This window comes from Aotus nancymaae, unplaced genomic scaffold, assembly GCF_030222135.1.
Source record: "Aotus nancymaae isolate 86718 unplaced genomic scaffold, 86718_ANA_hifiasm-v0.15.2.pri h1tg000089l, whole genome shotgun sequence".
NCBI lineage: Eukaryota > Metazoa > Chordata > Mammalia > Primates > Aotidae > Aotus > Aotus nancymaae.
The window spans coordinates 15,517,872-15,532,827 of record NW_026988504.1 but is presented as its reverse complement, the minus strand read 5'-3'; the positions used below and the strand labels follow the sequence as shown (position 1 = coordinate 15,532,827).

At 38.1% G+C, this 14,956-nt stretch overlaps 1 protein-coding gene across 11 annotated transcripts in view; it reads left to right on the top strand.

Annotated features, from left to right (window-relative positions):
* Positions 1–14,956, top strand: part of CEP112 (centrosomal protein 112) — a 664,691-nt gene that overhangs the window by 265,720 nt on the left and 384,015 nt on the right. For all 11 annotated transcript variants that reach the window (XM_064369449.1, XM_064369448.1, XM_064369450.1 and 8 more), the window contains one exon: positions 4,868–4,975. In XM_064369449.1, the coding sequence (XP_064225519.1) occupies positions 4,868–4,975 (108 nt within the window). The remainder of the gene's footprint in view (positions 1–4,867; positions 4,976–14,956) is intronic.

Below are 14,956 nucleotides of genomic sequence, written 5' to 3'. Positions count from 1 at the left end.
CCTCATTTCCTTTATAAACTATCCACTCTTAGGTATTTCTTTTTAGCAGTACAAGAACAAACTAATACATTCATGATCTTCTTAGAAGGATTATTCTGAATTATTTGTCAATCATTTTATAGACCTTCATATTTTTAGGGTTCCTTGTAGGAGCTGTGTTAGTTTCTTTTTGTGGTGTCATATTTCCTTGATTTTTTGTAATCTTTGTGTCCTTGCCTTGATGTCTGTGCATTTGATGAATTGGCTACCTCTTTTGGCCTTTGCCGATGTCCTTTGGTGGAGATGGACACTTTCAATATTTAGTGTAGCCTAGGATTCTGGATGGACTAACTGATAGTGACCATGAGCAAGCAGATCTTGCTTTTGGGTTCTTTAGTTAGGATGCGCTGCTGCCTGTTCAATGAAGTCAGATGTGGCTCCTGGTTGTGCTTCAAAGTTCATTGAGACCATTGGCTAGGCTGCACAATCAAACACAGCTGCTGGCTGGGCTCTGTGATAACCTCTGATTAGGCAAGGTTGCAGGCTGGATTTCCTGGCATAGTGGTACTCATGCCTGAAATCTGTACTTAGATGGGGCAGAGGGCCAGACTCCAAAGCTGGCAAAGTCTCTGGGGTTGATTCTTAGCCAGCCACTCAGATGGGCAAAGTCAGATGTGATGCCCACAGTTATGTGTAATTTTAGGCTTGCCTCCCTGCCTGTGCCTCAGACTGGGCTCCAGTGCTGGACAGGAGAAATCACTGCTAAGATTGGATTGGACTACATGCTCTGCTCTGCAGATATGCTAGGATTTGGGCTTGGCTTTCAGCCTGGGGAAGTATGCCAAACTTTGAGGCTGTGTGGCAAATCTGGGTAGGGACTTGAGCTTGGCAAATCTGTTAGCCATGCTTCCTGCTCAGTGATACTATTTGTTGGTCTCTCTGGTTGGGTGTCTCCACTGACCAGAATGCAGAGGTTGCTGTGAACCCCATTTTCCCTTCTTTGTTTCTATCTCATCTCAGATGTTCTAGACCTGCTGATACTCTTAATGTTCCTTTTAAGGTGATGCAGAAGTGGGCCTCCTGCCAAGCATCTTGGAATACTGGGAAAGCTGGATATACACCCCTAGTTCTCTTTCCCACTGTAGAAATCATGGCCCCAGGGGAATCCTCTCTGTGTGGCACTTGGTGGTTTGTGGGAGGGACGATACAATCAACGTGAAACCATTTCTGTTATTTTTCTAATGTGACTTTTGTCAGTTCTGTGATCCAGGAGCATTTCTTAGCCTCATTCCCAAGTTCTGGAATATTCACAAAGGTATTCTCGTCTGTGAATGGTTCCTAGTTGTATTTCTATGAAATAGACTGGATCTGAGGAACTTTTATTCCACCACCTTGCTGTCCCTCCTCATCATCCTTAAGAATTCAGTTTATCTTTATTTTGCGTACCATGGCAGCTATTAATATACAAAAGAAAGGCTTATTTGTCATAGTTGTTTTATTTGTGGGCTTATGATCTGGATTACTAAACAAAGCTTACACATTTGAAATACTTCAATTTTATAGAGAAATACACAATATATTAGGAGAATAAAGATGTTAAGTCCTAGAGCATAGAGAGAAGGAAGGCATTTATTCAGTTAGTGGGATTAAAGAATACCTTAGAGAGGAAGGGAAACTTGAGTCAACCTTGAAAAGACTGACTGGAAGGAAAAAAAAAAATGAAAGGGCCTACCAGATAGTGTGATGGGCAAAAGGCCTTAGAATCAAGAACAGCCATGGCTTGCTTGGAAAATGTCAAGGATTTTGAAGCCTTGATTACTGAGGACCAATTAAGGAGCCTTCCACTTGGGGTCCAATGTGAAAAGCATTGAAGGAGAGAGACAGCCTTGAAACCAAAGTCTTGAGTTAGAAACAAAAAAACAAAATTTGCTTGACTGTGCTTCCTTTAATAATTCCTTAAGTTTATTCTTGACCACAATACTGATTACTTGTGACTCAGTAATGTTAGAACTCTAATTGAATTTTACGCTGATGACATAATATTTTTGGGATTGCAGTACTTGGGATTTACAAAGAAATACTTAGGTGCTAAATATCATGCCATAATCTAGAGGGCATGATTCAAACTTCAGTGTTAAGAACCAGAAACTGGAACGTGGTGTTAGACACAGTGGTAGGTGGTAATACGCATTTTGTTCTCATGCAGTGAAACTGGTTGTCTTTCACTGAGTATCTTTGTTCCTAGAACCTTAAAGTTTAATCATGTCTGAATAAATGCATTGAAATGTTTTTTTCAAATATATTGTGAAAAACTGTGAAAGAAGCATTTTTCATAGTTCATTTCCTCCAATATTCATGTCTTAACTAATCTTAGTGCTTACCAAAAGGTAACCTGAAAGAAGGCATTGTGTATGAGTCGAACAAAGTAATAGTTCCACATACCAGTGAAGCAGAATAATAAGTAATATAAAGTAGCCAGTGATAGAATTGTTGCCACGTTAACTGCTAATTACCTCAGAAAAAAATATTTTCTTAAGTTATATCCAAATGTGCAGGGGTTTAAAGACAAATAAAATACTGCACTGCTTTCAATATAAGACACCATTTTCATGTTGTTGACATGGAGAGCTTTTTCATGACTGTAAGAACATCTCTTTCTTATTGCATGTAAAAGAGCATCTGATCATAACATGGACAAAGTGATGGAATAAGTTAGATCCAACATGCTTTTCCTCATTTTTTGCATGTTTTAAAGCATTTGGAACTAAATGTTGAAAATTTTAAATTCAGCAAGTCTTGAATCAAGTTGGGTACACTGTACAATCTTTTTTTTTTTTCATTTGATTAGTGCTTATTGATTCCCTGTATGTGCCAGGCACTGTGATAAATGGTTGATACTATTTCACTGATGAATGAATCACTGACGAACATGGGGTGATGTTATGCTGCGGGAGACAGACATTACAAACAGCCCTAATGAAGATGTAGATTACATAGTGAATCTGCAGGTGATATATCCTGTGGAACAAAAGGCTAGCAAAGCAAGGAAATGAGGAACTAGGTGGACTCAGGGGCTAGGGAATTGCAATGTAAAATTCAAAATTGGTCTGGGAAGTCTCAGTACAAAGGTGATGCTAAATAAAACCTCAAGACTTTGAGAAAGAAGCTTTGTGAGTATCAGGCAGAACCTCTTGACCCCAAGGTGAGAGCACTTCTGACATATTATAGCCTGGGCAGCAAGTAGGTGGTCTGTGGAGCTTGTGGTGGGATAGAGCAGTAGAGATGAGCTCCGAGACGTCACTGGGATTAGATTATGTGAGGCCTCATGGGTGTGGTGGAGTCTTTGGCTTTTCCTTTTTCTCTTTTCTTTTTTAATAACAGCTTTGTTGAGATAAAATTCACATACCAACAATTCACTCATATGTGTACAATGCAGTGGTTTTTAAAAATGTGTTCAGGATGTTATACAACCATCATCACAATCAATTTTAGAAAATGTTCATCTTCCCCAAGAGAAACACCATACCCTTTAGCAGTTACCCTCTCAGATCCTCATCTCACTCTAGGCAACCACTAATCTGTTTTCTGTTGCTATGGATTTGCCTATTCTAAATTTAATATAAATGGAATCCTACAGTATGTGGTCTGTTGTGACACTTAGCTTAATGCTGTCAAGGCTCATCTGTGTTATAACATGTATTAGTTTTTTTAATTTTATTTTTAATTTACTATTTTTTGAAACAGGATCTCACTCTTTTTCCCAGACTGGAATGCAGTGGTGCCATCATGGCTCACTGCAGCTGCAACCCCTGAGGCTTAAGCAATCCTGCTGCCTTAGCTTCTCGAATAGCTGGGAGTATAGGCCCATGCCACCATGCCTGTCTAATTTTTTTCTTTTTTGTAGAGACACAATCTTACATGTTACCTACACTGGTCTCAGACTCCTGGGCTCAAGCGGTCCTCCTGCCTCAGCCTCCCAAAGTACATGTATTAATACTTCTTTCCTTTTTATTGTTGAATAATATTCTACTGTCCTGTTTATTCATTTATCAACTGATGGATATTCAGGTTGTTTCCTCTTTTTGGATATTATGAATAAGGCTACTATGAACATTTGTAGACAAAATTTTCTGTGGATATATATTCTCATTTCTTACCTAGAAGTGGAACTACTGGAACGCATGGTAACTCTGCTTAACCTTTGGAGGAATTGTTAGACAGTCTCCAGCATGTCTAGGCCATTTTATATTCCCACCAGCAGTGTTGAAGGTTCTGATTTCTTTACATCTTTACCAATATGTGTTACTATTTGTCTTTTTTTATTATATCCATCCTTTGGGGCATGAAGTGATATGCCATTTTTGTTTTAATTTGTAGTTGCTTAAAGATAGTGATGTTGAGCATCTTTTCATATGCTTTTTGACCTTTTCTGTATCTTTTTAGAGAAATATCTATTCAGGCTCTTTGTCCATTTTAAAATTGAGTTTAGTTATCCATTTATTATGGGGCTATACAAGTTCTTTATATTTTCAAAATATAAGTCTCTCATCAGAGATATGATCTGGAAATATTTTATCTCATTCAACACATACAAAGGGCTTAAATTTTGTTAAATAAATATTAGAATGTCCTAAATTACATTTTCACTACATTATTGTTGCAATATTAGAATTTAGTCAACTATATACCAATTTTAATTTCCCTCCTTAAATAATTAAAATATATGAAAATAAATCGATAAATTTCTAATTATTTTAATACTTTTAAATTCATCATTATTATTGATGAAGTGTTTAAAATCTGTCATTTAAACAAATGGACAAATTACAAAAACATGGAATACAATTTTTTGTTTAAAAAATTAACATTTGATTTTTAAATTGTATAGATGGAAAAAGTGGAAGCAGATCTAACTAGATCCAAATCTCTTCGTGAGAAACAATCAAAGGAGTTTTTATGGCAACTAGAGGACATCAGACAGCGATGTGAACAACAGGTAGGTCTTTCATTTTGATGCTGCCATTAAATTTTTTAAATACATATATAATTTCTCTTTTAAAAAGCTCTAAAGCTCTAACACAAAAATATATGCATAATAAAAATATTACTAAGAGCTCCTATTACCAATATATTTAAAATATTTGTTTCAATAAGATCTATAAACAGAATTTTAACACTCCACTGAAGTTTATTCTGACAGTTTATTTTATCTGAATGTTTGAAACATCAATAGTAATTGTGTTAGGTCGTTCTTGCATTGCTATAAAGATATACCTGAGACTGGTAATTTATAAGAAAAGAAATAATTGTTTAATTGGCTTACAGTTCTGCAGGTTGTACAGAAAGCATAGTGGCATCTGTTTCTAGGGAGGCCTCAGGAAGCTCCCAATTGTGGCAGAAGGAAGTGGAAGCAGGCACCTTACATGGCAAAAGCAGGAGCCAGTGAGTGAAAAAGAGAGAGAGAGAGAGAGAGGGAGAGAGAGAGAGAGAGAGAGAGAGAGAGAGAGAGAAGCGAGAAGCGAGGAGGTGGTGTGTACTTGTAAATGACCAGATCACTCCTGAACTGATCCAAACACCTCCCACCAGGCCCCACCTCCAACACTGGGAATTACAATTCAACATGAGATTTCAGTGGGAACCACTATCCTAACAATATCAGTAATTCTTGAGTTCTTCTATCCTGTCAGAGAACTAGTTAAACATCCATTTATTTGAGAAATAGAGTTGAGTACTTACTATGTGCCAAGTGCTGTTCCTGATACAAGGGAGAACATGCCTCCTCTCTCATGGAGCTTGCATTTTGGTAAGCAATCAGTCCATAAATTTAAAAATGAAATAATTTGAAGAATGAGTTGCTATTATTATTATTATTGAGATGGAGTCTCACTCCTCACCCAGGCTGGAGTGTGGTGGTGCCATCTCAGCTCACTGCAACCTCCACCTCCCAGGTTCAGGTGATTCTCCTGCCAAGGCCTCCTGAGTACCTGGGTTTACAGGTGCACGCCACCACACCCTGCTAATTTTTGGAGTTTTAGTAGAGATGGGGTTTCACCATGTTGGCCAGGCTGGTCTTGAACTCCTGATTTCAGGTGATCTGCCCACCTCGGCCTCCTAAAATGCTGGGATTACAGGTGTGAACCACTATGCCCAGCCTGAAGAGTGACTTATGATGAAGAAAAGATGGTACCTTTATAGCCTTTGCCAGGCGGAAGGTGGGAAGGAGATTACCAGTCTTGAATAACTGGTCAGGGAAACCCTGACATTTGTGCTAAGTCCTAAAAACTAGGAAGGAGCCAGCCATGAGCTCTGGAGGAATAGTATTCTAGTCTGAGGGAATAGCAGGTTCAGAGATCCTGAGAAGAGAGCATGCTGGAAGTGTTCAAGGAAGGCAAATGATGGTGAAGACCCCATTAGCTAGAGTATACGGAGAAAGGTTCCTGCTGTGGAAGATGAAGGAGAAGAGGGAGGCTAGGACCAGGATGAGTAAGGAGTTGAGATTTTGTCCTCAGTGCTCTGCTTCTTACTTAGTAATACAAAGTTTTATTTTTGTATTTTAAAAATATATTTCTGTTGATTCCCAGAATACTTAAGATGACTATGAAGTTTTAGCTTGGTTTTGCTTTGGTAAATATGATCCTAAACCTCAATGGCTTAGAACAAAAAAGGCTTATTTCACACTTATGTCACGTGTCCTTTGAGGATTGACTGCAGCTCTGACCCATGTCATGTCATCTTGAGTCCAGTTTTTAGAATGAACTATCTGGAACATTGCTATGGGAAATGGAAAAGGAAATATTTCGAGCATTTGCTGGCTTCTAAAATATACTCAGAAGTAAGTTTACTCACATTTCATTGGCCAAAGCAAACATGGCCTCCCTGGTGAAATCTTTTGCCTGGAAGGGGCATCACAGAGAAGACCATCAAATGGGGTTAGTGTAAAACAATTTACCATGCTGACTACGATTGCAAACTTAAAAAATGTAAAAACGTAGAAAATCCTGGAACTGGATTTTAGAGGTACAGTTTTATCAAGCAGCACAGGTGTTATGACACTGGACCAGTAAAAGAAATGGAGTCTTAGCAGATAAAATATTCATCATTGAACAGTATGTACATAGATACAATAATTGGATAACATTTATTGTTTTCAACTTTAAAAACTAGTTTAGGATTATAGAACAGGGCGTATATGTTACCAACTGTATTAGTTCGTTCTCATGCTGCTAATAAAGACACACTTGAGACTGGGTAATTTATAAAGGAAAGAGGTTTAATGGACTCACAGTTCCACATTGTGAGGCTGAGGAGACCACAATCATGGCAGAAGGCAAAGGAGAAGCAAAGGCACCTCTTATATGGTAGCAGGCAGGAGAGCTTGTGTAGGGAAACTCCCGTTTATAAAACCATTGGATCTCGTGAGACTTACTTGCTACTAGGAGAACAGTATGGGGGAAACTGCCCCCATGAGTTATTTATCTCCACCTGGCCCCGCCCTTGACACGTGGGGATTATTACAATTTGAGCTGAGATTTGGGTGGGGGTCACAGCCAAACCATATTACCAGCCTTCCTATTGTAACAGTAAAGGTCGAGGAGATGTAGGTATGGAAGTGGAAGAGATGGATGGGAGGTGCTGGGAGGGGAAGGATGAGAGCACTGAGGTGTTATCATGAAGTGTGGATTTAAGCAGCTGCCCATGTAACGAAACAAAACATGGAGACTTTAGTATATTTCTCATTACAGGGTTGACTGCTGGAGGAACTGAAAAGAGTGGAGTAACTATTAATATGGTGACAAGAGTGAGAGAGAGGAGCCAGGAAGTGTAAATGAACTAAATCCCTATTTGTCCTAGTAGACGGTCTATAAGGAATGTCTAGCTTTGGTAAATTAAGAAAGAGCTATGTAGCATACTTTATAGAGGTTAGGGAAGTGATAACCAGAGAAAGGAGCACAGAAAGTGTTTAAAAAGAGTTGCTACCAGTGCAGGAGTGGGATAGGGCAAGGACCTGTTACTTTTTATTAGAAGATGATCTTTACCATTTTATTTTTAAAAATCATATGTGTATATATATACAGACACATATGCACATATGAATATGTATACTGCATATATACATATTCATATATAGAATACATATGTTATATTTCAAAAAATCTAATTCATACAGACTTTAATCCTAAAATTTTATTTCTTGGAACCTATCCTATAGAAATATTTACACATGTGCAAAAAGATGCATGTTCACACATGTTTGGGGAGGATTATTTGTAATATTGAAAAAAGTGGTAAATAAAATGAATGATTAAATAAATTACACTAAATACATACTGTGGAATACTATATACTTATTAAAAAGAGTGACATAAATCTGCAGGTGCCAACATATGCAGATTTCTAAGACATATTGGTGAGGGGAATAAAGCACTTCGTAGAACACTTTGTGTATTATGATCCCATTGATGTAAAATTAAAACATACATGTCTTAAAGTTAGATATGTAAATTTGGTGAAGAAATTCTGTAAGATTATACATGACTATGGAATTGGCCTGGAATTATGGGTTAGGGTTATGATGAATTGAGACTTCCATTGTAAGCTCTAAATAAACCTTGTTACTTCAGATTTCATAATGAGCATATGTTATGCATTACTTGGATAAGTAAAACATTAAAATTATGAATGCTAAGAAACAATAAAATGGAATAAATATTTTGGAGCATTTATATTATATTCTTTTTTTTTTCCTTAGAGATGGGGTCTTGCTCTGTCTCTCGGACAGGAGTGCAGTGGCATGATCATGGCTCACTGCAGCCTTGAACTCCTGTGCTCAAGCAATCCTCCTTCCTTAGCCTCCGAAAGTGCTGGGATTACAGGCATGAGCCACTGTGCCTGGCCTATATTATAGTCTATAGCATTTTAAGTGGTTAATAAATTTGGATTAATGAAATAAAAAATAAATTCAAACAATTTATATGCGATGTAAAAATAACCAATAAATGTAAAGCCTATAAAAGAAGAAAAGACAGAAGATAGAGCTAACAGATTATCTTCAGCAGTGCCAAAGTATGGATAACTTTAGAGTTTCTAATTGCAAAAGCCAGTGCAATAGAGTTATTCTAACAGATTTTAAAAAATGGTTTGATATAAAAATGAAGTAGTTAGCTTCCAATTAATATGTGATGGCAACTGAAAGTCATTCTGATACATGCCAACTTAAAATATGAATTTTCCTGAAATACACTTTTATCTAAAGAGCCATGGAGGATGTTTTCCACAACTTTAATAATGGGAGGAGGTTGCTTGGAAACTGGTTTTAGAAACTAGATTTAGAAAAATAGATGAAGAATTGGAGGTTGGGATTGGGGAGTAAGGGGTAGTAAGAGGGAAACAGAGGTAATAATTTATCAAATGTAAATAAAAATATTAAGGAAGGGCAAGGAATGTTCTTTTTTTTTTTCTTTTTTTTTTCGAGAAGGAATCTCATTCTGTTGCCCAGGCTGGAGTGCAGTGGCATGATCTCAGCTCACTGCAACCTTCGCCTCTCGGGTTCAAGAGATTCTCCTGCCTCAGCCTCCTGAGTAGCTGGGACTACAGGGGCGTGCCACCATACCCAGCTAATTTCTGGTATTTTTAATAGAGACAGGGTTTCACTGTGTTAGCCAGGATGGTCTCCATCTCCTGACCTCGTGATCTGCCCGCCTCGGCCTCCTAAAGTGCTGGGATTACAGGCATGAGCCACCGCGTCCGGCCTGGAATGTTACTTTTTATTATGCTATAGTTACAAAGTATATTTGAGGTAATTTTGGATTAAAAACAGTATTAGAAGCATTAAGAAAAATGTCAGTTCCTCTAAGTAAACCGATGAAGGAACAGGGGAGAAAGGAAAACCAAATTTAAAGCTCTTTGTGCAACACAAATGCTAATCAGAAGTTATTATACTACAGGGTGAGTATAAGATGTTTCAGAATTCTCTGTGGGACTTTTAAAATTATATTCTCATTTTGATGATAATTGCATGGCTGACAAATTTATAACCTAGTGTGGCCAAATGATTTTAGCACCTGATTTGCATTTATTTTGTAATTGTTTTGGCACCCCACTGACTTTTGAAAGTTGGACACAATAAGAAAAAACACCAAGGAAAATTGAAATGTATTTGACTAAATAAAAATTATTTTAAGTTAAAAAAGTAATTGAAGAAATAATTGAAGCAAATATCTTAGGCAAAGAGTTAACTGTCCTTATAAAATTGATAAATGTATAATATATAAAAATAATTAGCAGATAAATATAATAATTAGCACAAATCATAAGAAAATCATTAGTGTCCCAATAAGTGACATGGCAAAGGAAAGAAAGAGATAAGAAATGAATTAAGTGAACAGCCATGTAGAAACATCTTTAGTATTGGTGTTAATAAAAATGCAAATTAGAATTAACCATGATGTGCCATCTAAAGTTGGTAAAAGTTTAGTGAAATTGGTACTTTTATACATGCTCATGGCATTATAGGCTTTTTGGAAAGAATTTTGGTAGTTTCTACCAAGATTTATGAAAAACACACCCTCTGACCCAATTATCCTTAATCTCAAAAATCAGACAGAAATATAAAAAAATTGATATTAATTATTTTTTATATGATAGAATCATGGTGAATTCCTTTTTCTATACCCCCTCTTATCCACATTGTGACAATTTCACTTTTTTCATGTAAAATATATATGCATAAAAATTTGTCTGGAAGCGTGTTAAACTTCAGAGGTTTTTCTCAGAATGATAGATTTAAAAATCTATCAAATTTTTGTCTTTGTATTGTCTTGATCAAAAATAATACTAACACAATATGGGGTACTGATACATTCTTTAAAGAATTGATACTATTAATAGAAGCCAGAAACTATTCCATCAATCTTCCTTGTTTTTTTCATGAAAAAGAGATGATAGAAAGGTAGTATATAAAAGGAATGTAAAAAACACATATAAGAATATCTCAGGGGTGCAGATTTCACCTGTTTTTATTCTTTCTATGTCTAGAGGCCTATACAGTAGAATCAACGCTGAGAATGAAGATCCCAGGCAATAGCTCACTATGGAAGGATGAAGGCAGGAAGATGAGCTAGTACATTTTAGGAGAATATTTATTGATGGGATAATATACAAAGTTCTTTAGTTAGCACTTTTTTTCAGCAGAATAGTCTATGAACTGTAACAGTATTTCCCCTGGCCACCCCAAATTGTTAGGATTTTTTCCTGTAGAAGTTTATCATGACAAGCTATAGGCATACAGTAGTGAGTTCTACAAGCCAGCTTGAGTACGCTAAGAATGAAGCCGATTAAACTAAGCTCATTTCCTTCTTTGAATAGGGTAGCCAGGCTGGTAGATAAGGAAATAGGCATAGATGTCATATATCTGGCCTTCATGGAGCCATCTGACAGTGCCTGCATGAAGGCAGTATGGGGAAATATGGTTTGAATATTGGTACCTTTATGTGGTTAAGTGATAGTTCAAAGGGCTCTCTCAATGATTAGTGTCAACCTGAAGTGAGATTTCTGTGTCTGTCAGTCAGTTGAGGATGATAAGGGATTAAAAAAAAAAGTTTAAAGTTTCCCAATGCATAGAGTTCTGTGGAGTAGTTAATATGTAGGATAAAAAAAATGAGTTTTCTGAAGCTTTAAACTGGCTGGAATTAAGAAGATTACATTTATTGGGGTTGAATATGAAATGCCATGCTTTGGTTTAGAAAATCAGTTGTAAAAGCAGAAGGAGGACAGAAAGCCGCAGAGATAAGGAGAGTGTGGTGCCTGGGACACGGGGACAAGAGAGCTGGCAGATAAGGTCCCAGTTATTGTTTATATTTCAGGTCACATAAGGAATAGGTCGATTTTGGTCAGCACATTTTAAGCGGGCCACTGACAAACTGAAACACGTTCAGAGAAGAGTTTTCAGAATATAGAAAGGTCTGAAACTATGTCCGAGGGGATATTTAAAAGGGAGGATTACATATCTCTCTGTTTGTAAATTTAAGGTCTGAATTTCAGGGAGCATTGGGCTTGGTCTGTGTGATGAAAATCCTAAAAGCCCACAGTTATTAGGATTTACTCTGGACCAGGCACTGCTCTACTATTAGGATCTACTCTGGACCAGGCACTGCTCTGCTTGCTTTACACATATTCAGCCACTCCCCATCTTCACAGTTTTTTATATATATATACACACACATATATGTACACACGTATATATACACACACACACACACATACACACACACACACATACACACACATTTTTTTTTTTTTGAAATGAAGTCCTGCTCTGTCACCCAGCACCCAGGCTGGAGTGCCAGTGGCGCAATCTTGGCTCACTGCAACCTCTGCCTCCTAGGTTCAAGCAATTCTCCTGCCTCAGCCTCCCAAATAGCTGGGATTACAGGTGTGTGCCACCACTCCTGGCTAATTTTTATATTTTTAAAGATGGCGTTTCGCCATGTTGGCCAGGCTGGTCTCAATCTGACATCAGATGATCTGCCTGCCTCCCCCTCCCAAAGTGTTGGCATTACAGGTGTGAGCCACCACACCTCGCCCACAGAAATCTTGTGAGGTAGCCACCACTGTTTATTGTTTCCATCTTCTAGTTGTAGAAACTGAAGTACGTCCATTTAAGTAAGTGGCCCAGGGTCCCACACAATTCATAGGTGGTGGATTTGGAACCTGAACCTGAGCCCTGCTCTGGACGTCCACTCTAAATGTACTCCCATGTAGTTGCGGGGGGGCAGAAATTGAACCCGTATGTAGATGGTACCATGAGGAATATTTTGAACTGTTTTGAGGTAGTTCTTTTCTTTTTTTTCTTTTCTTTTCTGCTGAGATTGTGCCATGGCACTCCAGCCTAGGCAACAGAGTAAGACTTTCATCTCAAAAAAAAAAAAAAAAAAAAACAAAAGAAAAGAAAAAGAGAAAAAAGGGATGGGGGAATGCTTTATTTATTTTTTTAAATTATTATTATTATACTTTAAGTTCTGGGGTACATGTGCAGAGCATGCAGGTTTGTTACGTAGGCATACATGTGTCATGGTGGTTTGCTGCACCCATCACCCCATCATCTACATTAGGTATTTCTCCTAATGCTATCCTTCCCCTATCCGCCCACTCCCTGGTATCCCTCCCCTAGCCCCCCACCCCGACAGGCCCCGGTGTGTGATGCTCCCCTCCCTGTGTCCATGGAAACCTTCATTCTCAGCAAACCAACACAAGGTAGTTCTTTTCTAAAATGTGCAACAGTTTTTCTTGTGAGACAGTAATTTTCCAGTGTGAGTGTTGCGCTGTATGTTTGGAGTGTTATGGAGGGATACTGTGCCTTCCGGGGGCTGGCCTGCTGCAGTGGTCTCTTCCAAAACCAAGATTCTGGGACTTTCTGTTCATCTGCCTGATTAGATTCCCAGCTCTTCTTGACAGACCGAGTTCTCTCATTCCCCCGCTGACTCATTCACTTCTGTACCTATCTGGCTGGATTTCCCACTATCAGGACTCTTGCCTACTTTCTCTTTTGTCATTCAAATGCAAGTGTGAAATTTTTTCTATTATTTTGTTTTACTTTTCTCTAAAAGGTAAAATTGTAAGTGTTACGATGATAGCATTTCACATGAGGAGGGGATTTAGATGCTGAGCATCTGGGCCCTTGCTTCTCCAACTCAGGTAAGGTGATCCCTGGGGGAGTGTGAGCAAGTGCCAGGGGCTCGTGAGGCTGCATACATGTTTCCCTGAGTGTTGCATTCACTCAGTTATATTGTGGGAAAGCAAAGGAGTTTTACTGTTGAGGTAACATTCCTATTAAAACAAACATAGACTTTCCTGTTTTGTAAAATGCAAAGTTCTCATGAATTTTTAAGACAAAATAGGACATTTCAAAGAAACTTCCAGCTTGCAGAGGCTGCTTCAGGCTATGCCCTCAGATCCCCCAGGGGGGTCCTATTCATTTTCACTGCTGCTAAGAGTACTTTGGTGGAAAAGTTTTAAAAGCACTTATCCGGTCTAATCCTCACATTTTATAATGAGGGAACTGACTGACATTCAGAGGAAATGAATGGACTTGTGCCTTCTGGGCCTCAGTTTCCTTCTCCAGTTTTGATTTTTGAGCCCTCTCTTACAGAAAGCATTGTGCCAGGAACTGTAATGAAGTGAAAACAGCGAAGTAGTATTTTAAAGCATCTGAGCCAAAATCCAGGCATAAAGTGTGCAGATGTGGAAAGAAAAACATCAAACACATGGGATAAATGCTCACACAAATATCCTGTAAAGCCCAAGCTTTCATCAAGATTTCCTGTTTCTTTCCTGTGTAACCCATTGGAACAAAAAGACAATTCTAATTGTCTTTTCACAAACCTCATTCAAGTTGGAAACAACCAACCAGGCATGCTAGGACTTCCTGGACTACAGAGATTTTTTTGGCAACCCCATGATATCATTCTTTAATCTTGTATTTTATATCTTTGCTTTCCACTACAAAGCCTTGAAGGAGAAATGTCGTTCAGCAGATAAACAAGTGGTCAGCTTCTCCAGAAAGAATAAATGCTTATTGTCAATGACTACAAAAAAATACACTGAAGGGCCGACTTCTTACAAGCCACCATTATTTAAAACTTAAAATATTTTGGTAGCAAGGACAGTAGCACAGACAAAACAAATTATGCAAGATAAGCAAGTGGGAAATTTTAAGTTAAGGTCAGTTGGGATATTTAAAAAGCAGATAGCACACAATTCTCGATCCTTGTCCTTGGTAAATATTCTAGTCGTCAATTAGCTAGGTGGTATAACTTAAAAGCTTAAGCTTCTTTTAAATGTGACTATTTAGTCTACACTGGAAAAGGAGATGGTGGAAAGCAAGAAAGGGAGGAAACAGGAAAGACACTCCCTAGGATGGGTTCCCAAGAAGGTGGAGACATTGGGTAGGACCCACATCATGGGGGCAGGTCCTGCTGGA